Source organism: Pipistrellus kuhlii, unplaced genomic scaffold (assembly GCF_014108245.1).
Source record: "Pipistrellus kuhlii isolate mPipKuh1 unplaced genomic scaffold, mPipKuh1.p scaffold_m20_p_2, whole genome shotgun sequence".
In the NCBI taxonomy this organism is placed as follows: Eukaryota; Metazoa; Chordata; class Mammalia; order Chiroptera; family Vespertilionidae; genus Pipistrellus; species Pipistrellus kuhlii.
In genome coordinates this window covers 184,918,057-184,943,074 of record NW_023425515.1, presented here as the reverse complement: position 1 = coordinate 184,943,074, position 25,018 = coordinate 184,918,057, and the positions used below count along the sequence as shown (strand labels likewise).

The 25,018-nt window shown below is 51.8% G+C and overlaps 1 protein-coding gene across 1 annotated transcript in view; it reads left to right on the top strand.

Annotated features, from left to right (window-relative positions):
* The window catches only part of VWA5B1 (von Willebrand factor A domain containing 5B1), a 40,312-nt gene extending 15,641 nt beyond the window's left edge, over positions 1–24,671 (top strand). Inside the window, exons 8-21 of the mRNA XM_045585091.1 lie at positions 935–1,045; positions 2,854–3,056; positions 3,497–3,611; positions 4,011–4,196; positions 5,820–6,003; positions 6,976–7,166; positions 8,476–8,677; positions 9,200–9,478; positions 12,139–12,276; positions 15,363–15,497; positions 18,117–18,191; positions 18,798–18,867; positions 19,263–19,383; positions 20,755–24,671. Coding sequence (XP_045441047.1) covers positions 935–1,045; positions 2,854–3,056; positions 3,497–3,611; positions 4,011–4,196; positions 5,820–6,003; positions 6,976–7,166; positions 8,476–8,677; positions 9,200–9,478; positions 12,139–12,276; positions 15,363–15,497; positions 18,117–18,191; positions 18,798–18,867; positions 19,263–19,383; positions 20,755–21,225 — 2,481 coding nt within the window. The 3' untranslated portion in view covers positions 21,226–24,671. The remainder of the gene's footprint in view (positions 1–934; positions 1,046–2,853; positions 3,057–3,496; positions 3,612–4,010; positions 4,197–5,819; positions 6,004–6,975; positions 7,167–8,475; positions 8,678–9,199; positions 9,479–12,138; positions 12,277–15,362; positions 15,498–18,116; positions 18,192–18,797; positions 18,868–19,262; positions 19,384–20,754) is intronic.
* The last annotated feature ends 347 nt before the right edge of the window (positions 24,672–25,018 follow it).

Here is a 25,018-nt window from a genome sequence, read left to right as displayed (position 1 = left end):
AGTAAAGGTATTATGTAAACCCCGATATGTTTAACATCAAAGTGCATCTTCTCAACCACTCTTTTAGAGACTAAATGAGGTCATATAAAGAGTGTACACAGTGCTTGATATGTATCATTGCCTCATCATCAATATTATCCTTTTTCCCTCTTGTCATCTCCACTTTTCTTTTTTGGTGTCATCTTTTCCAATATACCTTTACCTGAGTCTCCTGATGTTGCGTAGTTAAGTGGGTTAAAAAATCTAATGTTCACAGACTTTGGAGGCAAAGAGACTCGTGTCTGAGTCCTGGCTCCACTATTTAGTATCTGAATGCTCACCAACAAGTTGCTCCCCTCTCTGTACCTCTGTGTTCTCTCCTATAAAATGGGCATACTATTGTGCCTGCTTCAAGGGTCATTGTGAAGATTATATGAGGTGATGTAGGTAAAGTACATCCTGGGCATTCAACAAATATGACCTAAAGAGACTGTCCCAAAGCGATTCATCCTTAGTCAATGATAATTGGGTGAATTCTGCTGCAAAAGGCCCTGGATGAAAGCCAGAAGCCTAGCCCATCACCAGGGTGACCCGGACCAGGCCACATGCCTCCCTTAGACATCAATTTTGTTTTGGCGGGAAGAAATGAGTGCTTCCCGCTTTCCCTACCTCTCAGGGTCAGCAGGAGGTGAGATGGAACTGGCAGCCATAATAGAATGGCTTTGAAACGTCAGACTTGCTACTCAAGTGAGAAATTTCATGAGATGGCTTTGGTCCAGCCTCCGCTCAGCATCAGCAGATTTCTTGATCTGGGGGAAAAGGGGACATTGGGTGCAGGCAGGGGGGCGGAAGGCCTGTGTGGAGGCAGATTCCTGCTAGGACAATAACACCGGTGTGAAGCGGCAGAAGTCATAACTCCTTCCTGAATCCTGAAAATCCCTCTCTTGCCTGCCAGGATGCCATGCTGGTGGCCCTTAAGAGCCTCATGCCAGCCTGCCTCTTCAATGTCATTGGGTTTGGATCCACATTTAAGACCCTCTTCCCTTCCAGTCAGACCTACAATGAGGTAAGGAAGGACAAGGCTGGGACCAGGAGGGGCGGGTGGTGAAGAGCAAAGGACAGAAAAAGAGAGAGGCTAACTCTGCTCAGGCAGTTTTCTGACATTTCCGCCTTCTGACACCCTTCTCTTTAAAATAAAGAATGTGTTGGGCAAAGTGTGGGTGTGTGCAGACAGGGGTCCAGGAAGGGGTAGGAAGAATGCATAGGCCTGCCACTCACGGAAGCCTCTGTCTTAGGAGAACAGTAAATCTGTGCAAGGTTGAGCCACAGAAGTGAACAGGAAGGGATAGCCGAGTGAATAGGTGGGTACAATTTTAAACAACAGGACTATGGCTTCAGCAGCACATTCAAAATAGCAGGCCTAGGAATTAAAGGGAGGGAGGGAAGGAAGGAAGAGAGGGAAGGAGGACTTAGCAGCCACTTTTCAATTAAAAGTAGTTTATGTGTTTTTTTAAATACAATAATAATATATATTGATTATCCCACAGCCTTTGAAATTAGATAATCAAAAAGAAAACTACGTAAATCTCACATGATCACGTCAGAAAAATAAAAGGAAACACAGCATTAAGAGCTTAGAGTAAATCCTTCCAGACTTTGTTCTACTCATTACCCACAGTTTCAGTAAAGACAGGATTAGGCCTTCCAGAAACTACTTTTCAAACACAACAGCCTGTCATGAGCACATTTTATGCCACTAAGTATAAATCTGCAGCATCATTCTAATGGCTGCCCAGTGTTTCACTTATTTAACCAAACCAGACAGGCGTGACTTATTTAACTAAACCCCTGCAGTTGGGCAGTGAAGTTGTTTCCATTTTTTTTTTTTTTTTTTTTTTGCTTATCATCTTTGTATCGAAGGCTTCACACATACCTCCTTCGTGGTTCCCTGGGGATAAATTTCTAGTCTTTCTGGCTCAAAGGTACATTATACACTTGAAGACTTTTGACATGTGCAGTCACTCCAAGCATGGATGTTGGAAGAGCATCTTCCAGAGACAGGAGCAGAAGGACATTGGATGTCCAGTGAGCATCTGTCCTTGCTGTAGTGACATTCTGATTATCTGAGGCCAATAATCCTGGGCCAGAAAGGACAGTGATAAGTTAATGTAACACCATGGATGGTAGCATGGCAGGCACTGGTGGGGTGTGACTGGGCAGAACCATGTCAAATACCAGTAAGTGTCCACCTATTCTTCCAGGACGTGAGGGAGGTGAGAGTGGGAACAGGACTAAACTCTGGTGAGGTTATTGAACTATTATCTAGGGCAGCGATTTTCAACCGGTGAGCTGCAAGGATTTTTATTTCTTTATTTATTTATTTTACAGAGAGGAAGGGAGAGAGATAGAGAGTTAGAAACATCAATCAGCTGCCTCCTGCATATCCCCTACTGGGGATGTATACATGCCCTTGACTGGAATTGAACCTGGGACCCTTCAGTCCACAGGCCGATGCTCTATCCACTGAGCCAAACCAGTCAGGGCTGCAAGGGTTTCTGAGACATGCAATACCTATCTATTTAGTCTGGGGCACTGACCTCTTTTCCCTTAGATTGCCACACACACAAATATCAGCAGCCAACACATTAGCCATCTGGTGTGAATGAACCAAAAGTATACCTTCTTTTTTGTTATATCAGCAACAAATATGTATATATTTTGTGTATTTTTAGTAATTAGTTTATGTTGGTGGGGGGAAAGGTTGAAAATTGCTGATCTAGGGAAACAAAAGGACTCCTCCCCCAAGAGGCTCGGAGTCTGCGCACCATACGGTGACCCTGGGAATTACCCCCCCTGCCTGCGCCTTTCCTGCAGGAGACCTTGGCCATGGCCTGTGAAAACATTCAGAGAATGCGGGCCGACATGGGCGGCACCAACATCCTCTCCCCGCTCAAGTGGGTCATCCGGCAGCCGGTGCACAGAGGCCACCCGCGACTTCTCTTCGTGGTCACAGACGGGGCAGTCAACAACACCGGGAAGGTGCTGGAGCTGGCGCGAAACCACGCCTTCTCCACCAGGTGGGCACCCGCTGAAGGTCCAGGACAGGGTTATCCTGGGCTGCCCTGGGCTGGGGTTTCCAGAACCCGGGCCACGTGGGGAAATGCTGGAAGACGAGGAAAGAACCTTGTAGAGCTTTGCTTCCAAGGTGGGGTGGCTGACCTCAAAGTCTGCCTTTCCCCCTCCAAGTTCAGGAGGGATGAGAAGCCCACACCTCTGCATCCAGCTCCCAACCAGCAGCCTACGCAAAGGAAGCCCTTCCTGCCGCTTAGACTCTGAGCTGGGGCGGAAGTCGTGGGCTTTATGTGTGAATGTAAATGCCCATTGATGGCGCTCTTCCCCGGCCCTCTGCCTGAAGCTGGACCAGCCGTGAGAGAGTCCGCCTGGATCCTGCTCCCCATCGGGAGACAAAGATGGCAGAGGGGATGGGAAGTAGCAGCCTCTCTCCTCCCCTTCCCAGGTGCTATAGCTTTGGAATTGGACCCAACGTCTGCCACAGGCTGGTGAAGGGGCTGGCAACCGTGTCCAAGGGCAGTGCTGAGTTCCTGATGGAGGGGGAGCGGCTGCAACCCAAGGTAGGTGGAAGGGCCCCGTCCCTCTGCTGCTGGACCCTGGGTTTAACACGTGGGGAAAAGGAGGCCCAGGAAAGCAAATCCACTTGCTCAGCTCACTATCTGGTTCATGCTTTTGACACAAACTCTGTGTGCCCTGGACTAGTCACAACCCTCCTTTGAGTCTTGGGTTTTTCTCATTTATTAAATGAGAAAAGCTTAGAGAAGACGACAGCGAAAATTTGTTCCAACTCTGACATTGTAGGCGCCTGCAAAGTGGCATGTTCACTGGTAGGCAAGCCTCTCTTCACTTCTTCCACGCTCACATCCCCGCCTGGTCATACCCACCTGGGCTTCATGCATCTGGACATGCCCTCCCTGTTCACACATCTCCCCAACCAGCGCTCTGATTGTGCCCAACAGATGGTCAAATCCCTGAAGAAGGCCATGGCCCCGGTCCTGAGCGATGTGACTGTGGAGTGGGTTTTCCCCGAGACCACCGAAGTCCTGGTCTCCCCCGTGAGCACCAGCACCCTCTTCCCTGGGGAGCGGCTGGTGGGATACGGCATTGTGTGTGACGCCTCCTTATACATCTCCAACTCCAGATCGGTAAGTACTTTAGAAATGCTGGGGCTCAGTGGGGGCCCAGAACCATGCAGGAAAGGCTGTTCCTGGCAGGAAGGAATGAGTTGGATCTGAGCTTGTAGTTGTGAGGTATAGTTGCCAGGCCATGGAACACAATCTACAAATAACTAATGAAGTTAGAAAGACGTATCCTTTCAACTTAGAAATCCCTTCTAAGGATCTCACAGAAATAAAGTGATATAATGGAGTTATGTCCAAGGATTCATTGTAGCATTTTTTGTGATGGCGAAAACTATGGCCACATATTAATGCTGCTCCTCTCCAAATGTCACTTGATGTTACATGAAGCAGGAAAATATTGTGAAAGGCATTATTACAAACGATTTTACAGCAAGAATATGAATTTCTCATCAAATAAACTTAATTATTGAGAGAGGACAACAATTTGTATGACTGAATTGGTCAATCAGGTTTCTAATTTTCTCTTGTAAATTCCAGGACTTCATAAACTTTTTTTCTAATCCAAAGATATTCATATCCTCCCCAGAGCTCCCAAACTATTATTTAGTAGATCAACAATAATAGGTGCCATAAGGCACTATGGGCTCACATACTTATTTTAATGGAACTGATTTTTTAAGGTGATTTCTACTCCTTTTTTCCTTTTCTACTCTGCCCTCTACACCAGGTGATTTATACTTTTGTTGTCTGATCAGGCCTGACTTACTGTTGAAGGAATGAAGGTTAACAGCATATTCTCTCTGTGTTTTTTTGTTTGTTTTTGTTTTGTTTTGTTTTGTATCCTCTGTCATCACCTTTTACTTATCAATGGATGACATGTTGACTTTTTGACTGATAAAACATTAAATGTAAATATAAATACAGCCACAAAGTGAATGATTAACCATAGGGGTGGTAGAATATTGCACAATCTGCCGAAACCGGTTTGGCTCAGTGGATAGAGCGTCGGCCTGTGGACTGAAAGGTCCCGGGTTCGATTCCGGTCAAGGGCATGTACATTGGTTGTGGGCACATCCCTAGTAGGGGGTGTGCAAGAGGCAGCTGGTCAATGTTTCTCTCTCATCAACGTTTCTAGTTCTCTATCCCTCTCTCCTCCTCTCTGTAAAAAGTCAATAAAATATATTAAAAAAAAAAAAAAGAATATTGCACAATTTAATGTTGAAAAGAACAGTTGACATGCAGGATTTCCAAAATGTTTAAAGTGCAAAGTTCAAGATACTGCTAAATATAAAGTAATATGGTCCAGTTTTTGTAAAACAAAAAATGATCCCCAAAAGCCTTCATGTTTTATATGTATGTGTATACTATGGAGAATGGAATAGGAGGAACAGACGGTTCATTCTGTGCATTTCGTTAACCTAGCAATGGCATTTAGAATTACCTTTTAAAAAAATCTAATAAAGAATATAATTTAAAATATAAGCAATGTAAGTGATAAATAATTTTCATTCACCATCTTATGAACAGAAGTCTGCCTAAATTCTCCAAGCTAGCAAAACACTTTTTTTTTTAAATTATTCCCATTCTGGCATGGACTCTCCACCACCTTGTCTCACACTGCTCGCTGCTCTGTGGATGTCCCTCCTGCCATCTAGCCTACAACCTTCCTTCTCTCCCTTCCTCCAGGACAAGAGGAGGCGGTACAGCATGCTGCAGTCTCAGGAGTCCAGCAGCTCTGTCTTCTACCACTCACAGGACGAGGGGCCTGGCTCAGACAATGCAAATTGTGCCAAGAGCTTGGGGGAGCCCCTCAACCTGAGGCAAGCCACAGATGCCCGGCCATCCAGCGGCGACTCCCCCATCACTCCTGGTAAATCTGCCGCTCTTTGTGCCTCGCTCACTTCTCCAGAAGCTATGATTGCTACATTTTAATGAGCACTTACTATGAGCTAACCGCTTTATACAAATTATCGCGTTGAATAGTTAGCAGCTGCAGAAGTGGCTACTGCCTATTCCGCAGGCGAGGAAACTAAGACAGGGAACTTCAGTCACTTGGCTGCGCCCGTTCAGCTGGAAAGAGGTTGAGTACAGACAGAGAGAGAAGACCTGCCTGCCTCCAAAGCCACTTTACGGTTTTAGTTCCCACTTAGAGGGTATTTACTGATCACCTAGCCCGGTTAAGGACTGAGCACGGTGTGAGCACCAAAGGTGACTCCAACAGGCACCTGTTCTTCAGAGGCTCTCCCTCCGGTGAGAGGGGTACAATTGGACTTGGTTCTGAGGGGAAGCAGAGTGACATGGGCCAGAGGAGGTTCTGGGCAGCAGCATTGCCTGAGAGAAGGTGTGGAGGTGTGACACCCACACAATGCGTCCACCGCTGGTTACTCAGCTGCTATGCTTGGAGCACATGGGACCTTGAAAAAGGAACAGAAAAGAGAGTCGCTGGGTGAGAGATTAGGCCCTAAAATATCACCCAGTGACCCACAGGTTGAGAACTGCTAGCAGGGTCTCCTAAGACCATCGGAAAACACAGATATTAACATTATGATTCATTAACAGCAGCAAAATTACAGTTATGAAGTAGCAACGAAAATAATGTTATCGTTGGGGGGTCACCACAACACGAGGAACTGTATTAAAGGGTCACAGCATTGGAAGGTTGAGAACCACTGGATTAGGGCACAGTTAGGCCAGGCTTTCAATGTCAGGTGAGGTGAGGCACCCAAACGTATTTCAGTAGGTGAGCAGTGGAAAGCTCCAGAAAGAGTATGCAAGCCCCTCCCTCTTTGCCTGCTGTCCTCTTCTTGCACTCGGTGGCTCCCCTGTTACCACCCCTGTCCAGGTGCAAGCCTCTCCCAGCGACGGCGGGCATATAGCACCAACCAGATCACCACCCACAAGCCCTCCCCGAGGGCCACCACAGTCAGCGACCCCACGATGGCTGCCAGGAGATACCCTCTGCGGAAAGCCAAGCTGCAGGACCTCATCAACCAGCCCAGCCTGGATGCCCAGCCAAGACAGATTGATTTGCAGGTACCCGGGCGGGGCAGGGTGGAGTTGGGGGAGGCCATGGGTAGGGGTGAGCTGAGTCTCCTGCTTCCACCGGAAGGATGGAGCCTGTCCACAACTGACTGAGAAGCGAGTCACCTCCTCCATCTGCCTGACCCTCAATGATCCTTCCTTACAGTGATACCCATTGGCCAATGACATCCCTGGTTCTCTGCACACAGCACTTCCCCGTTGTCACCTCCCCACTGACCACATTCCGTGTCCCCAGACATTTACATATGTTCTAGTCTGGAAAATGGGGGAAGTCATAATTCATTTCATTTCACTTTTTTATTCTCACCCGAGGACATAATGTTATTGCTTAAGAAAGGGAGAGAAACATTGATGTGAGAAACATTAATCTGTTACCCCTCCATATGCACCCCAACTGGAGATCAAACCCACAACCTAGGTATGTGCCCTGACTGGGAATCGAACCCTTGAATGATGTCCAACCAACTGAACCACCTGGCCAGGACAGCAATTCATTTACATGTAGAGCAGCACTCAAGAAGCCAGGCATGTGTTCATGGGTTTACTGGATACTTTTTTTCTGTAAACTGGCTGTGAATGCCCTTAATCCATTATTTTATCGAGTGTCTCTCCACCCCCACCAGTGATTTATAAGAGCATTTTCTTGAAAATGAGCTTTGTCATGCATGTTGCAAATATACTTCCCAGTTTACCCCTGGCCTTTTGATGTTTCCTTTTTGTACCAGCACAAGAATAGACAGATTAAGACCACAAAACAGAGCAGAAAGCCCAGAGCGAACACCAAATGTGCAGGAGAGCTTTGTCGGCATAGAGGCGGGGATCGGATAAGCCCCGGAGACTCCATAAATGAACCGTATTCAGTAACCGGAGCTAGGATTCAGAGCACCAACAAAAAGGCCGGTTCCCATTTCCTTACACGAAAATAAACTTCATGGGACTCAAAGATTTAAGCAAACAAACAAATACCACAAAAATTCTACAGGAATTTATTTTTTTTAGTGGGAAAGACCTTTTAAACATGACCTATGAAAAGACATCGGGAAAGGGTTAATTTTAAACACGTGCAAACGTTTTAAACTTTATGGCAAAAATAGGTGAGCCTAGATTATCTATGGTATGTGATTTTCCATGGTCTTCCGGGTTTTGGACCTCATCCATGTTTTTGGATTATTCATGTTGACGTTTCTCATGGAGAGTACTTGGGTACTCCAGGGGGAACTGGGGTGCCCGTGGAAAGAGCTGTGGCTGGGTGAGGGGGGGGAGATACACACACCTACTCATCTTCCTCTTGCCTTCCTAGCCCTTCCTGAACAATGGCTGGGACCTGTCCCAGGGCCCCAAGCTCCGGGGCCCCGGGGCCCGCAGGCCCTCTCTGCTGCCCCAAGGCTGCCAGCCCGTCGTGCCCTTTGACCAGGAGCCCCAGGCCTGGAGCCCCATGAGGGACATGGATCTTGGGAACGGCCTGAAGCCTTCCTCAGACAGCCTCAGCCCCGGGGACCCGGGTAAGTGTCCTCAGGGTCCCCGGCCTGACTGGGAACAGGGAGGACTCCTTGGCTGCGCCTGACTTCCGATGACAGGCCCACAGGACAGACGCCTGAACTCTTTGGGGGCTGGAGGGGGGGGGGCGGCTGGGGAGAGTCTGCTCTGGCCCCTTCTCTCCCTGAGGACCTCGCCAACCCCCCACTCTTTCCTAGTCCAGTCAACCTGGCCCTTGGGCTGCCTGTCCCCCACCACGTGTCCTCTCTGCAGCACATTCTCCCCGGGAAGTGCCTCAGCCCATCCTACCTGACCCCCCAGGTCCCGGCTTCCTGGGAGGTGGGTCTGCCCCCCTCTTGGGGACAAGCCCATGCCACCCCACCTGTTCTAAGAGAGGAGTTTGGAGATCCCTGGGAGTGGGGTGGGCTGCGGCACTGTATTCGCTTAGGGCTGTCTGTGCCCTGGGAACAGATGATGTCCCCTGGGGGGAGGAGGGGACTGCCCTCTGTCCCCCAGTGCAGAGCACTGACTGGTCCCTCCGCTCACAGATCACCAGCCCTCCTCCTTGGAGGCCCAGACCTCCCCGGCCTGGGAGCTGCAGGCCAGCGCCGATGGGCTGGCCACCCCAGACCCCGTGCTGGGCAAGGCCGTGGTCAAGGGCCTGCGTGACAGCCAGCGTCTGCAGTGGGAGGTGAGCTTCGAGCTGGAGCCCCCGGGCCGCGAGCCGGACGCCGACCTGTGGAGGGAGACCTTCCACCACCTGGCGGCCCGCGCCATCATCCGGGACTTCGAGCAGCTGGCGGAGCGCGAGGGCGACATAGAGCAAGGTGAGCGCCGCCTCCGGCCTCTGAGCCCCGCCCCTCCGCAAGCCCCGCCCAGTGCCCCGCCCACCAGCCCCGCCCCCACGGTCTACTCACCTCCAGGCCTCCAGCATGTCCCTTCTTCCCACAGACCTCCACCGCCCAATGCTCCCACTCCCCAATGCATCGCTGCTTCCAGGTGCCTACACACACACACACACACACACACACACACACACACACGCACACACGCACACGCACATGCACACGCACCCCAGGGCTCCATCACTTCCAGTATCTGCTCCCCCCCTGCCTCCAGGAGGCTGTCTCCTCCCACCAGCCCTAGGCTCCTCCAGCCCTCCCCAGCTCACCCTATGATCTGTCCTCTCCCCACTCCCGCCGTGCCCTCTGCTGCTGGTCCCCCACCCCTCCTCACCCTCAACCTTCTCCCCACAGCGCCCTCCAAGGCAGAACAAGGGGGACAGCCCTATTCCACCTGCTCCTCTCCTCTGGGACCACACCTGCCTTCCTGCAGAACCCACTAGACCAGCGGTTTGCTGGTCTTTTTTTGGCCACGCCCCGCCTAGGCATCTTTAAAATCCTGATTCCTCCCCACCCCCACCCCGTGACATGGAATTCTTATTGTTCAAAAAGAGAACTCCTATTCACGTGGAGGAAGCCCAAAAGGCCATTACTTGGTCTAAACAAGCTTCCAAAGTCCATGGCATCCATGAAAGAGACAAATAAAAGACTGAAAGAACGGTTGAAGTACTGAGGAAGGAGTCACTAACAAATTGTTTAAAAAAAAATAACAATAATAATAATAATAATAATAAATAGGAAATTATATGAAAAATAGCAAAGCTTCAAAACATATAATAGAGAACTGAAATGCATAAACATGTCACAATTTATACTTATATACTGCATATGAGGCCCCTAGAACCATAAGAAATGCAAAAAATTCACTTAATAATTCATTCTTGAATTGCCCCCCTTAAAAATAAAATTGCCTCCCCTGTGGGGTGTGTGCCCCATATTGAGAATCACTGCCCGGGACCTACTTGGCCCACTCACTCATCAAGGCCATTTACTGAATGCGGATGGGTGTTTGGGGGTGACAGCCTTGGGGCTGAGCACAGTAACCAGTGTTGACACAGACTAGCAGGAGAGGCAGCATTAGTCAAACAAGTATAAACACAATTAATTTACCACATTTGTCCTAAGTGCTGTTAAGAAGAAATACAGGGATACAGGAGATTGCAGAACCAGGGTGGGGGGGAAGCTCATTTAGCTCAAGAATGGGGGCAAACTTTTTTTTTAAACAAGTGAGTCCTGGGATACTGATGGAGTCCACTTGAAGACTAGACACATAGAGATATATTTCTATCATTTGTTATAATTTATGCTTTGTTTACATAATATGATTTATATTCTATATTATTTGTATTGTTGTGAACACTTCAGAAATAACAGGAGTGAAACCAATGAATCACTGAAGTAGTTATTAGTAAAAAACTTATTGCACACACACCGAAAAGATGGTTTGTAAATCAAGAGCACCCATCCTAGCATGGAATGAAGCTCGGGGGTATCTATATATATAAAAGGCTAATATGTAAAGTGTCCCCTCAGGAGTTCAGCTGGGAGACTGGAAGTTTGATGGCTCGCTGTGACGTGTGCTATGGCACAGAACGAAGGAAGGCCCTGAATGCAGGCCAGGCTTAGGGACACCCCCGTGCACAAATTTTGTGCACCAGGCCACTAGTATTATCATAAAGCAGTTTATAGAGTGAGGAAGCAGTGACAGTTAATTCCTCATGGTGACTGGTTATAAAGTTGGAATTTTCAGCGGTTACCTTACATTAACCTTGGGAAACAGTTCAAGTCTCAAAGGCACAAGCAAGAAATGACCCAGGTCATGTTAGTCTTGCAAAATGAGCTAAATTAAACTTTGTTTGTATAAAGAAACTGGTTTTGTCTGCTCAGGGAATTTTCAGGGCTGATCTCTGTTTGGTTTTTATTTTAACATTATATAATATGTTATTTTTTCCCCATGAGCACTTCACCTTACAGTTTACAAAGCATGTCCCTTCTGCATGTCCTCGGCTCCTCACACAGCCTTTTGGAGGTGACAAGCCACCGGGGCTGCTAAGTTGCCGAGTGGAAGGAGCTCGGGCTTCGGGAACAGATGACCACTCAGTCCCAATCTCAGTCCATTACTACCTCTCTGTGTAACCCCTCGCCTGCCGCTCTCCCTCTCTGGTTTCCAACCTTCTCTGCAAAACTGTCCAATGGGCCAGACCAGTGCCCCCACTAAGCCAGGATGCTATGAAGATAACTCTGCAGCAAGAGTCTCAGCAGACAGCTACGAACTGAACCTAGGAAATGCAGACAACACAGATGGCTTTGATTGTTTTTAATAACACTAATTTTTGAGGGCGGTAATGTCTTTTTCATTCTTAGATGTCTTACCTCTTTTACATTAAAACACCCTTATTTTATGGAGTGATAATGGAGCATAACAATCTTGGGGGGTTTTTATCTCCTTCATTGGCAAGTTGGAAACCCCTTGGTTTGAAGGGCTCATTTCATCCTAAAGATGGGACCACTGGTCCAGCCTTCGCTCTGGCTTCCGGAGCTTCCATGTGGGGTCCACACAGTGACCCCAGCTTCTCCCTCCCCAGGATCCAGCCGCCGCTACCAGGTGAACGCTGTGCACACCAGCAAGGCCTGCAACATCATCAGCAAGTACACCGCCTATGTGCCCGTGGACGTGAGCCAGCGGCTGTACCTGCCCACCGTGGTGGCCTACCCCAGCTCCGGTAAGGCAGGGGCGAGGCCAGGCAGCCTCCAGGGGCTGGAGGAGGTGGCTGGGACCTAAAGGGGCAGAGTTGCAGGGTAGGGTACATAGAAGGCCCTAGAAGCATAAAGACCCCAAAAGCAGATAGTGCAGCCACCACGGGACACAGAGCCTGTGAAACCATCCCCCTCCCTTATTCCCACCAAAGAAGCACAGCTTCACTGAGTTTTCCCAGTTCAGACAATAATACAAGGTTAACTGTAGATAATCCCAAAATGTAGAAAGACAGAAAGTAAATAGAAGTGACTAGAAGTGACAGTCATCCAGAGATGAGTTCTGATTACCTCCGTGGTGACCACCCTTCCAGGCTTCTCTCTATGGATATATCCATAGAGAAATCAAAAAAACATAATTCTGTATGAACTGGATCATATCAATGTGTGCTGTACCTTACGAAATATGGGTGTGAAGGTGAATCAGTGTATCCTGCTGTGGGAAGATACTAATTGTAATAGTCAATTTGACAGTGATGGATGGACATATAGATATGGGATGGATGGATATATGAATATAATCCTTTGACCCTCAGACCAACTCTGCAAGGTAGATACCATTACCCCTATTTTAAAGATGGGGAAACAGAGGCAGAGGGGGGTAAGTAACTTGTCCAAGGTCACATGGTAGTAAGGGGCAGAGACAGGCTTTGAACCCCAGGCATCTGGCTCCAGAGTCTCTGCTCTCACCGCTCCTCTCCAACTGCCTCTTAAAGTTTATCAGAACCTACTGAGCCAGCCCCCCATTATTAGACCTTCCGTTTGTTCCCTTTGTGGTTATTGTAAATCAGTGTTTTTCAACCTTTTTTGGGCAAAGGCACACTTGTTTCATGAAAAAAATCACGAGGCACACCACCATTAGAAAATGTTAAAAAATTTAACTCTGTGCCTATATTGACTATATATAAAGTAATTCTCTTGAATAGGAATCAAATAAACACAAAGAAAGTATTTTATAATTACTTTATTATGAAATATTAAGTAAACAAAATAGTGAAAAATTATAAAATTCTTGTCTTGTCTGCACCTACGGCACACCAGGCAACATCTGTGCCGCGGAACAGCGGTTGAAAAACGCTGTTGTAAATGATGCTGCAAAGAACATCTTCATGCACCTGTCTGGTTGTCTGTTCAGGGTTCATTAACTCTCAGAAGTCAGGTGGCATATCGAGGTTGTCCATTTAAAACTGTGCTGGATGCTACCAAACCCGCCCAGCCCCAAAAGTTATTCCGATGCCCACTCTTGCCAACACTGACCGTTGTTTATCTTTCTAAACCCTGCCAGTCTGACAGTGAGGAAAGACTCTCTTTGGGGAATTTCTTTCGTTTTTAGTTTTTGTGTGAGATGCTTTTCACGTTTGTGAACTATTTGTTCTCTTCATTTCCTGAATTACTTTTTCCTGTCCTTTGTGGTTTCTTTCTTTCTTCTTCTTCTTCTTCTTCTCCTCCTCCTCCTCCTCCTCCTCCTCCTCCTCCTCCTCCTCCTCCTCCTTCTTCTTCTTCTTCTTCTTCTTCTTCTTCTTCTTCTTCTTCTTCTTCTTTTGGCATACATCCCGAAAGAATTGTGTTTGGAAACAAAATGTGCCCTTCCTTCTCCCTCCTGTGCCCTGCACCTCTTTCATTTACAGTCATTGTTTTCCGCTCAGGCTCTGGCCAGCAGCCAGGCTGTTGCTCCACCGGCCATTCTTATTCACTGGGCCTTGTCATCCTGAATGACATGCTTATTCAAGATGTCTGTCCCTCCCACCCACCTCTGACCATCCTCCTGGCATCTGTAGCCACAGTCTGGGCATATGGAGACCATCCCGCCATCCCCCAAGGTCTGATCGGCACTTCCCAAAGTGTGATCCTGGAAACTAGAACACTAGTTCCCCATCCCATCAATGGCCAATCAACACAAAAAAAGAAATACCAGCCCTGGCCAGTGTAGGCCAGTTGGTTGGACATTACCCCATGTACCGAAAGGCTGCCAGTTTGAGTCCCAGTAAGGGCATATGCCCAGGTTGTGGGCTCAGACCCCAATAGAGTTTTGCTCTTACATTGATGTTTCATTCTCTTTCTCCTCCTGCTTTCCTCTCTATATATAAATCAATTAAAAAAAAAATTTTTAAATAAAAAATACCAGATGAGGAAGAAACTGAACTAAATACCAGTTCAGGAAACACTGAACTAAATAAAGCTCCAGAGCTTTCTTCACAGCGGAGGTTCTTGGGGCCTTGGGGATGTTACTATACATCAGGAGGCTCAGAGGATGGACCATAGTATGCAGCTTCTTCAAAATGTATTGCTCAAGAGAACTCTTCTCTTTTTTTAATATTTTTTATTGATTTTTTACAGAGAAGAAGAGAGAGGGATAGAGAGCTAGAAACATCGATGAGAAAGAAACAGCGACCAGCTGCCTCTTGCACACCTCCTACTGGGGATGTGCCCGCAACCAACATACATGCCCTTGACCTGAATCGAACCTGGGACCTTTCAGTCCACAGACCAACGCTCCACCAATGAGCTAAACCGGCCTCGGCAACTCTTTGCTTTTTAAAGGAATTACTTACAGACTAGTGCTCCCATAGAGTGGGTTCCCCAAAACACACTTAGGTGGTGTAGTTTCATCTCTCTTCCACCCATCCCCCACTGGTGATGCCCTGGGACTGCCGGGGACTGCCTGTGGCAGGGGGCATGGGACAGCAAACTGGGAATGAAAGGAAACGGGGTGTTCGTGAGAAACCCAGCCTTTAGACTAACTAAAAAACATTGCTGCTTCTGGAACATTGTCTCTAAGCAGTAGTACTATTAAGGTCAGTATTATTATCCCCATTTTCCAGATCTGGAAATTGAGGCTCAGCGTGTTAGCACGCCATCTAGCCATCAAACGATGGGGCTGGGGTTCAAACCCAGGTCATTCTGGCTCCAACACCCATGGTCTCGCCTTGTACAATGCCTCCCTGTCTTTGGATCATTGACAGACTGAAGCCAAGATCCTTCCTGCCAGCTTGGGAAGGAGGCAAAGGACTGGCACAGTTGTACCCACCTGACCCCTTCTCCTGTCCTCACCAAGGTGCTGCACTTCGGATGGCCAACTCCCGGGCCCTGAGCCAACAACAGTGGAGAGGCAGCCCCGCTGGCTTCAGTCGGTCGCAGAGCATGCTTAAGGAAGACTCGGCAGCAGGATCTGGCAAATTTCAGAACCTAAGTAAGAGCCACCTGGGTGGGTTCTGGGTCCTGAGCTCCTGAGTCATGGCATCCTCCTGCCCAAGACCCTGGAGGCCTCCCTCGGAGTCTGTACTTTGGGCCCTTGCAGGACCAGGGGGAGGCCAGGGCTCCCGAGCTCTCTGAGGCCTGAGGTGGGCGGAGGGCTGCAGCATGGCCACCCTGCCCATGTGCCGACACCATCCCTTCGCCTCTCCCCTCTGAAGGTCCGCCGACCCCGGTGACTATCCCCTGCTTTCAACCTCTGAGTCCTCCCAGGCTCAGATGCCAGAAAACCTGATAAATAAGGGAAAGCGGGGAGCAAAGAGGCAGGTCCATCCGATTGGGTCCTACCATCTGCCTCTTTCAGGATTCCCAAACACTTCCTTCCCGCCTTCCCCTGATTGCGTTGAGCCTGCAGCTTGGTCCTTGAAGATGTGTGATTTGGCCTCTTTGCGTCTTTGTACTCATTCGCAGGAGGCTTCACCTCTCTGTGTCCTGAATGCCTGTCTTCCTGTCCCTCTACCACATGTGTCAAACACAAGGCCCGCGGGCCAAATCCGTCCCGCCAGGCCTTGCAATGTGGCCCGCACCGCGCTGTCATCACTGCACTCCGCTGCGTTTCCATCACAATGACAGTTTATGGCTGTTCAGTAAACCATTCGGCCCGCGATTTAGGCTGGATTTTAGATTTTGGCCCCTTCTCTGATTGAGTTCGACACCCCTACGAGTCTAGACAGCCTCGCGGCTGCACTAGTCCCAACCCCTTTCCTCCCGCCCTCGGGTGTGCAGCGAAGATCTGCTCTGTGCACAGGGACAAGGGCAGTGGAGGGCTCGCCTGTCCACAAGCCTGGACGCTCAGATCGTAATTTATGTTTAACCCGAGGGTTAGAAAGTTCTCACAGACATTGGCGGGTTCAAAAGGGAGCAGTGGGTGAGGGGGTGGAGGAGCTCTTCAGAATTAAAGAGCCTCCAAAACCGGAAACCTGCTCTTCCCTGCGCCATGCTGAGCCTCCGGTCTAGAGGAAATGTCTTTCTCTCTCCATGGCGGTGGCCCATGAATTCCATCAAAATCACGACTCCCTTCTCCTCTTTTCTTTTTTTAAAACATTTTTTATTATTATTTCAGAGAGGAAGGGAGAGGCAGAGAGAGATAGAAACATCAGTGATGATGAGAGAATCATCAGTCGACTGCCTCCTGCACACCCCACACTGGGAATCGAGCCCACAACCCAGGCGTGTGCTCTGACCTGGAATTGAACTGTGACCTTCTGGTTCACAAGTCAATGCTCAACCATTGGGCCACTCCAGCTGGGCGAAATCCCTTCTTTTCAATTGTCCTCTGATTCAGATCCAAGTGCCTATGATTTCTAGGCTGTTCCTCTCTCCCAAACACGTTCCGTCCCCAAGGGTGACAGTCGCTAACACGTACTGAGAGTTTCCTGTGTGCTGAGCACTGTCCCAATTATCCATGGCTCCTCATACTCATCTGAGTTGGTTTCTTTTATTGCCCCCATTAAGAGATGAGAAAACTGTGGCTCAGAGAGGTTAAGTGACTTAGTCAAGATCACACAGCTGATATAAGGGAGAGCCAAGACTTGAACTCTGGCCCCAGAACCCGGGAGTTTAACCACCAGGCTAATAGCCTCCTGGTTGCCTCAGTCACTAGTTCACTCCCATGCTGCCCCACTCCACCCGAGCACCCAGTGACAAACAGCTTGTTGGCCCTCATGGAGTCCTGACAGTCTCACAAGGGACCAGCGGCTCTGATGGACACCTTTGTGCGTGAAGCTTTTTCCATGATTTGGTTTATTCTTTTATAGTATACGAGAGGCCCAAATTTGTGCAAGGGGCTCGTCCCTCACAGCCCCGGCTGCCTCGGCTGGCTCTGGCCGGCCCCGGCTTCATCCGGAAGGTCGTCCAGATTGCTGTTTGGTCAAATTAGCACATTAGCTCTTTATTATATAGGACTGCCCATCACTCTCCATCTCTTGAAATAATGATCCTAAGAATAACCACCCTGATTACACATTTTGAACAAACTATGTATCATTATCACCCCCATTTTACAGATGGGGAAACTGAGGCTCAGAGCCATGTTCTGGTGCCTCCTAGAGAGCAGGCATGAGATCCTCCTCAATGAGACACAGGCCTGGTGCTTCGTGCCTTCTTCTCCCCAAACCCCCAACTCCCACCCTCAGCCCCTGACCTGCTCCTGCTCCCCTGGTGGGTCTGTAGCTCAGGGTTTTATTGAGCACTTACTATGAGCCAAGCACTAAGCACTAGCTGTGTATTATCTCACGGAATCCTTCTACTGCTGTGGGACAGATACTCTTACCCCTAATTTGCAATCAAAACTTAGGAAGGAAGTCCCTTTGCCAGGGTCACACAGCTAGTCAGTGGGGGAGCTGGGATTGGAACCCAGGCATTTTGACTGACAGCAGAGCACTGGTGGTACCTTGAAGACAAAGGCCCCTCCAACTAGGGATGGAACACTTGACCTTGCTCTCTAGCCCACCAGCTTCTGTGAATTCAGCCATCACTCTCCTGGCAGCAGGGGGAGGGGAAGGGGGGAAAGGGGGGAAGCCAGGGGGCCAGGCCTCACTGCGCCCTTCTGTTGCAGATGGGGAGGAAAGCCCCTCTGTGCCCTCCAGCAACGCCACATCCCCGGGCGGAGAGAAGCACGCTGCCTCTGAGGGTATGTGGACCATCCCCCAGCTCTCCCCTTAAAGAAGGCAGTGGTCGTGGTTGAACCTCGGGCCAAGAGAGTGTCTTCGCCCAACGAATTCCTCATGTATTCCTCAGCGCAACCCTGTGCGAGATGAATAGGAAAATTCCCCAACTTAAAGGCTAGGAAACGGAGACTCAGAGAAGTAAAGTGACTTGCCCACGGTCACACAGCACGTCAGTGAGGAAGCCAGGTGTCGCTGACCGTTCCACCACCTCCCTCTGCCCAGAATCCTCTAGCAAAGTGCCAGGAAAGGAAAACCAATGTCCCCATCAGGAGACAAGAGGGTTTAACATGAGGCTGTCACTGCCCCAGCAGGGAACCTTCCAGAAGATGTCAGGGGCCACCTGCCCAGGCCACTGGAAGGCCTGTTTCTTACACGTGGGCCCATATATTTCGCCCCTCCCCATGCCTGCTGGGTCATCCACAGAAAGCAGCCTGACATTCATCTAGATCCCTAGGGACACAGGCAAGCCCCTGCCCCTCTCCGGGCCTCAACTTCCCCCGCTGGGCAGGGAGCAGTTGGACAAGGTCCTCTGTCAGTCAACAGCTGTCCCTGTGTGTGTGGCTCTCCAGGTCCCCTGCACGGGCTGGCCACCAACACCCTGTCTTCCCTGAAGACCTCGGAGACCCTGTTTGGAACCAGGTACGTGGGGTTTCCATTGGGGTACCCTCTCCCACACCCCGTCTTCCAGGGGCTCTCCCTGGCTCGGAAGGCCAAAGGCAGGCCCAGCCTGACATTTGGACCAAAATGAACAATCCAAACCAGCCAGCCCAGGGATATCCCTGTCCTCCGGGTACCCCATGCAGAAAGCCCCACCTTTGTGGCTCAGCTCCCACAGTGTGGTCTCTGCAAACCCAACCCCTGGGAGGGCCAGCCTGGGACGCGCTGACCACGGGGCTAAAAGGCGGTCCTAAAACAAATAGCCTAGTCCTCATCCAGGTGGTTTCTCATTCACAGAGGGCCTCAGGGTGGGATGACCAGGGACACCAGCGGAGGGAAAGGGACTGTAGCCACTCTTCCCTGCCTCCACCCTACAGGCTGACTCTCAAGAAGTCCAGGCTGCTGACCAAAGCCGCCAGGGGCTTCCTGGGCAAGCCGCTGACCAAGTCGCCGGAGTCCACGCCGCCTGGGAGCCCAAGCTTCGACTATATCCCACTGGTGAGTGCCCCAGACGCCGGCTGTTTCACAGAGGGCCTGCCCAGGAGCCGCCTTCCAGCCCTCCCCTCCCCCTCACAAGGGAACAAAACCCAGACCTTGCACCCACATAGTCAGCAGGGCAGAGGGGTCTGTCTGCATGAGACCCCCCCCACACCCACCCACCCAGGGCCTAGGAATGTTGCTAAAAGCTAGCGGCAGCATCATCTTTGCAATCTGCTGCCTTCTGAAAAATTCCCGGGAATTGTACATTCTGCCCCACCATCTACACGTGTCTGCTTTTCAATGCATAAACATAAGCCTTGAAAGGACCCTCAGGTGAGTAAAATGCACACCCCACAGGCATGCGCTGTGTTTGGCGAGTGGCTTTGCAGACGCCCAGCACGATGGGCAGTGGGGGAAGCCCAGCTCTGCATTGAGGAGCCAGGGGGCGTGGCCTGCCACCTGGTGAGGGGAGGCAGGGGGCGTGGGCAGCGGCGGTGCTGGAAAAAGGGACCTGTTGGAGTCTCACTGTGCAGCCCCAGTTCTCGCACACCCGAGTGCAAGGAGCCTTTCCAGCATCCCGGGCAGCAGAGCACTGTGCGCGGGTTTACGCCAGGCGCAGTGCTAGGCCCTGGGAGACAGCCTTGCACTAGAGAGCAGAGTCCCTGAGCTCGTGGCACTGTCGTGGGGACACAGACAGGAGCCAGGCAATGCTGCTCCTGGGGCGCTGCGATAGGAGAGCCGGGTTGGTGGGCAGAGCAAGGCAGGTGGGGCACCTTCTCCAGGCTTACGGTCTGGAGGAGCATAAAGGTCAAGCCGAGGCCTGAAGGCCGCGGAGTGATAGCTGGAGGCCTAGAGAGGAGAGACAGGGACGAACCAGCAGTTTGGAAATCATGGTTGGGACTTATTCTAAGAGAAAACTGACGCCACTGAACCGATGGCCTCCAGAGAGTGATGCGATCTGTGCTTTACAAAGACCCCGCAGGGCGCTGGAAAGATGAGGGGGTGGGGACAGAGAAAGAAAGCAGAGGCAGAGACAACACGGGGAGGCAGATGGTGGACTCCAGAGAGGTTTAGAGAGCAGACGTGTTGGCACTCGGAAACTGATTGGCTCGGAGTGTGGAAGAGGGAGGTGAGCCCAGAGCCTGCTTCATGGCTGGGTATGGTCTCAGGGGCCATGATGGGCCTGAGGCAGGATAGGAGTGAAGAACGGTTGGGTGTGGAGTGCCTGTGGGATAAAAGAGAGGGCTGCTCAGTGGGCCTGGGTGCCTCACAGATCCCCCAGGAGGGGGGTCAAGCTGGAGAAGTGAATGGTGGGCTGTGTGGACCCAGACTTTTGCATGGCCTGGGGCTCCACCGGTTGAAAACGTTGAGGGGCTCCCCCACCCACAGGTGTCTCTGCAGCTGGCCTCCGGCGCCTTCCTGATGAACCAAGCCTTCTGCGAGGCCATCCACATCCCCATGGACAAGCTCAAGTGGACCTCGCCCTTCAGCTGCCACCGACTGTCCCTCCCAGCCCGCCAGCCCCAGGCTAAGAGCAGCCCCGCATCTCAGCACCCCGTGTGTGACACCTTCTCCGAGGAGACGCTGGCCGGGGACAAGGCAGGCTGGGAGCTCCAAGCGGGGAAGCTGTGGGCCACGGTGGTGGCCCTGGCGTGGCTGGAGCACAGCTCGGCATCCTACTTCGTGGAGTGGGAGCTGGTGGCTGCCAAGGCCAGCGCGTGGCTGGAGCAGCAGGAGGTGCCTGAGAACCTGACGCGGGGCACGCTCAAGGCCGCCGCCCTGCAGCTGTTTGTGCTCCTGCGGCACTGGGACGAGAGCCTGGAGTTCAATATGCTCTGCTATAACCCGAATTATGTGTAGGGGGTGGGGTGCTGGGGCAGGGAAGGGTGGGGAGAGGACCCCGTGGCCTTGGTGGGGGAGCTTTGGAAGCTGTAATATATTGGTTGCTAGAAAGAACCCCGGACTAGCGATCAGGAGGTCTGAATTCAATCCCAACTTTGCTACCACCTGGCTGTGCAACTGAAGGCCAGACAGTAGCCCCCGTCTGAGCCTCAGTTTCCCTCCCTGTAAGATCAGTGGGTGAGGTGAGGTTGGACTAGATCTCTAGAAGGGTCAAAGGTTCCTTTCTGCCTGGACTGTGGGCTGTTGTGGGGTTACTGCCGCTGGGGGTGGAGAGGGAGCACAGCTTAAGCCTGGGTTCCCCCAAGAGGAACCCAGTGGCTAGTGTCCCCTCAAATAAAAGGATGAATGAGCAAACCCCAAAACTGCAAGTAACCAGATGTACAAGCTTATAGCGAGGCAGGAGAGACCACCTCTGCCTGCTGCATTGTGGGATAGGCACTTGTCTCCATGGTGACAGCCCAGGACCCCTCAATCACGCTTACAAACCCACTTGAGGACCATGCTCCCCAACACTGGGTAGAGGAGCCACCGGGGCCTTTTCCTCCGCCTAGAAGACCTCCGTGTGTTTTAGTATTGACGTGTGACTTCCTAGCTAAGAAAAGCTGGTGTGCAGGGTAAGGGGAGACACCGTGCAAGCTGGGGTGGAGAATGAAGCGGAGGTCTGTGCAAAAACAGTCCCAAAGAACAGATGTAGTCAGAGGAGTCAGAGGAGAGACCAGACAGCACTTGAGTAATTTACACACTGTCAGGAAGTACATAGTGCAATCTCCACCCATCCGTGCTGAGGGGCTAGAGAGGCACCCTGTGCCCGCTGCATTCTGGGACGGGGTGTCACAGTGTGGGGGACAGGGGCCTTCTTTGCAACAGGAAACCGTGCTTGGCTGCAGCGCATTCTGGGCAGCAGCTCCAGCCAGGAGACGTGACATATTCAATGAAATGAAAGACTTCTGAAGCTTCCAGGCAGAGAGGCCCTGGGGACTTGCTCTCGGGCCCCCCAGGTTATGCCATGTGGTGACATCTGCGTTGCAGCCTCAGATTCCCTCTTGGCCCAGCGATCTCTGCCCCAACAGGCTCCCCTGGAGGCAGGTCCGGACCTCACCAAGGAAGCCCACCAGCTTGGCGCCCCGGGCTGAGTCCGCACACCCCACGCGCACACCCCTCTCCAAGGCCTTAACCTCGCCTCATCAAGTGGCCCTGCCAGGCCCCACGGCCTTGGCACAAGCTTCCCGCTTCCTAGATACTCGGAGGGCCCCAGACCCATGAAGCACGTTGACTCCGGCGCCATCTCAGCCTCGGGAAGACTCAGAAATCCCCGTCTTCAGCAGGAGCTGAGGGGGCCCAGGGGCCCAGCACCCACCAGGCTGGAGAAAAGGCAGCCCTAACAGGAAGTGGTACCCCACACAGCCCCCACCCCAGGAAGAGCCCTCCCTGACCTCCTACTGAGCTGCAACATCTCCCAGGCGCCTCTCTGCACCAGCCCCTGAGGCCCTCACAGAAAGCTGGGCTCCATCCCCAAGGGAGGGGGCGGGGCTGGAGGCTTAATATAAATCCCGCCAGCTGCTTGGCTCACTGTTCCGTTCTCACCCTCTGGGCAGCCACTAACCAGTGGCAACCACCACCCCAGGCGGGACCTGATGCCAGAAGGGGATGTTGGCTCAGTGTCAGCGCCACCCAGACGGGTAAGGGCTGTAGGCTGTCTTGCTCAAGGCCTCGAGCAGGTGTGAGGACAGTATTGTCCGCCCACCCCACCACCTCCTGCCGCCCACCACCATCACCAAAATAACACTGCAGCTGTGCAGCAGCAGCCCCGCCCAGAGGAAGGAGGGAGGACCATGGCATCCATTGATGGAAAGGTTGTCAGGCAGATGGTTAACGCGCCTGGCACTAGTTTGGGCAAGTGGCATCTCTGGGTGCCCTGGAGCCGGGGCTTCCCCCTGCTCTGACTTTCCCAGATTCCCGGCCTCTGGATTTGTTTCCTCTTAGTGACCATGGACTTGCTCCAATTGTCTGGGTGACCTTGAACAAGTCACCTCTGCTTTCTGGGCCTCTTTCCTCCTCTAACGCAAGCAGGTGGGACCGGGCTGTCCAGTCTCCCGATTAACCTGATTCTGGTGTCAGGGCTCAGTGTGGACAATGACTAGGGGCTTAGGATGGCCCGGCATCTGCCCAGGATGGAATGAGACACCTGGAAGGAGCAACCGAGAGACCCAGCAAGGCCAAGAGCACGCCACCCGCTTCACAGGGAGCATCCTCAGACCCTGCCCCGGTAGCAGCAGCTGGAGGGCTGGACACCTTTGATGCACAAGCAAGTTGCTGACCTCCGCTCTCCCTGGCTGTCCCGGCCAGCACCCAAAGGTGCAGAGGAGCACCTCTGGTGACGGGCTGCCCTGTGCCCCTGCCTGGAACCTGTGGGACACTCCAGCACCCACCATGGCCGAGCCCAGATTCTGCCTCTGGTACAGCATATTGGACTGTCTCCGAGTGGCCCCCAGACCCAAATCATTTCTTAACCTGAGAGCCCGGGGAAGGGTTAGAGAGAGAGGGGCAGTGCTACCCGGGGAATGGGCCGTGTGTTCATTGCCATGGCAACTGGGAGATCGATCCTTTCCCCACTTCTCTAGCAGGGTCTAGAGAAAACAAAAAAAGAACGGGCGCCTTCCGGGGCTGTAGCTCGCTCCGTGGCCCAGTGTACAAATCAGCGAGGCAGGGGCCTGGGCAGCCCTCTGCAGCGGGGTAATCTGCTCGCTCGCTTGGCAGAGGTCTCTCCTGAGGCCAGGAGCTCAGCGGCATCTCCTGGCCAGGCCCCAGCCCCTACAATGAGGCTCCCTGAACCCGTACTCGGCCGGCCCCAGCCTGGTGGCCTAAGCCTCGGAGCAGCACTATCTCCCGGGTTCCCTGACAAAGCAGGCTTTCTCCTGTTCATGCTGCAGACCTCCTCGGCTGGAACCGGCCGGAACCGGCCGTCTTGAGCTTCTCACCGCATCCCAAGGCAACGCGCCTCGTCTCCACGTGGCCGCCGGTGGGGACGCACGCAGTGCCGTTTCTCTGTTTGCCCAGGGGCTTTGGCTCGAGTGGCATGGCCGGTGCTTGTCCCCTCGAAGCCTCAAGTGCCTACAATGCGCTGCCCCGTCCCCTCGCCTGCTCACCCGTAATGTCCCCCTGGTGCCTGTGACCCTTGTTCTTGGAATAACCTTGCCTGTCTGCCCGGTGGCCAGCTGGGTGGGCGTCATGGAAGTCCTGCCCATCAGCCACCTGATATCCACTGAGAACTGGCAAATCGCATTCCCGGGCCGTGTGAGTGTGTCTGTCCTCAGAGGAATGGCTTATCTGCCAGTGGTGGCTACTGTTCTCGTGTAGGCTTTTAGCTCATAAAACCTGTGGAACGTGATGACGTGACAACATTACATTTCTCGTGTGTCTGCTCTTCTGTTCTCAGGGCTTGGGCTGGACTTTAGATGCGTGGTCCGGCCATCGGCTTGCCTAGGGGGTCACCCCTGACTTGGTTTGGATTTCCCCAGGGCGACCAACGGTCCCACTCTGACTGGGACTGAGGTAGGGAGGTCCCAGGATGTGGCACTTTCCAGTTTTAAAACTGGGGCGATCCGGTGGAAACCGGGACAAGCTGGTCACAGGGGTTCCCCCAGAAGCAGAGCCTGAGATAAGGATTCGGTGCCGATGGTGTGTTGTGTGACACAGGAAATGCTCCAAGGCAAGTGAGGCAGTGGCACAGCGACAGGAGGGACACCGATAA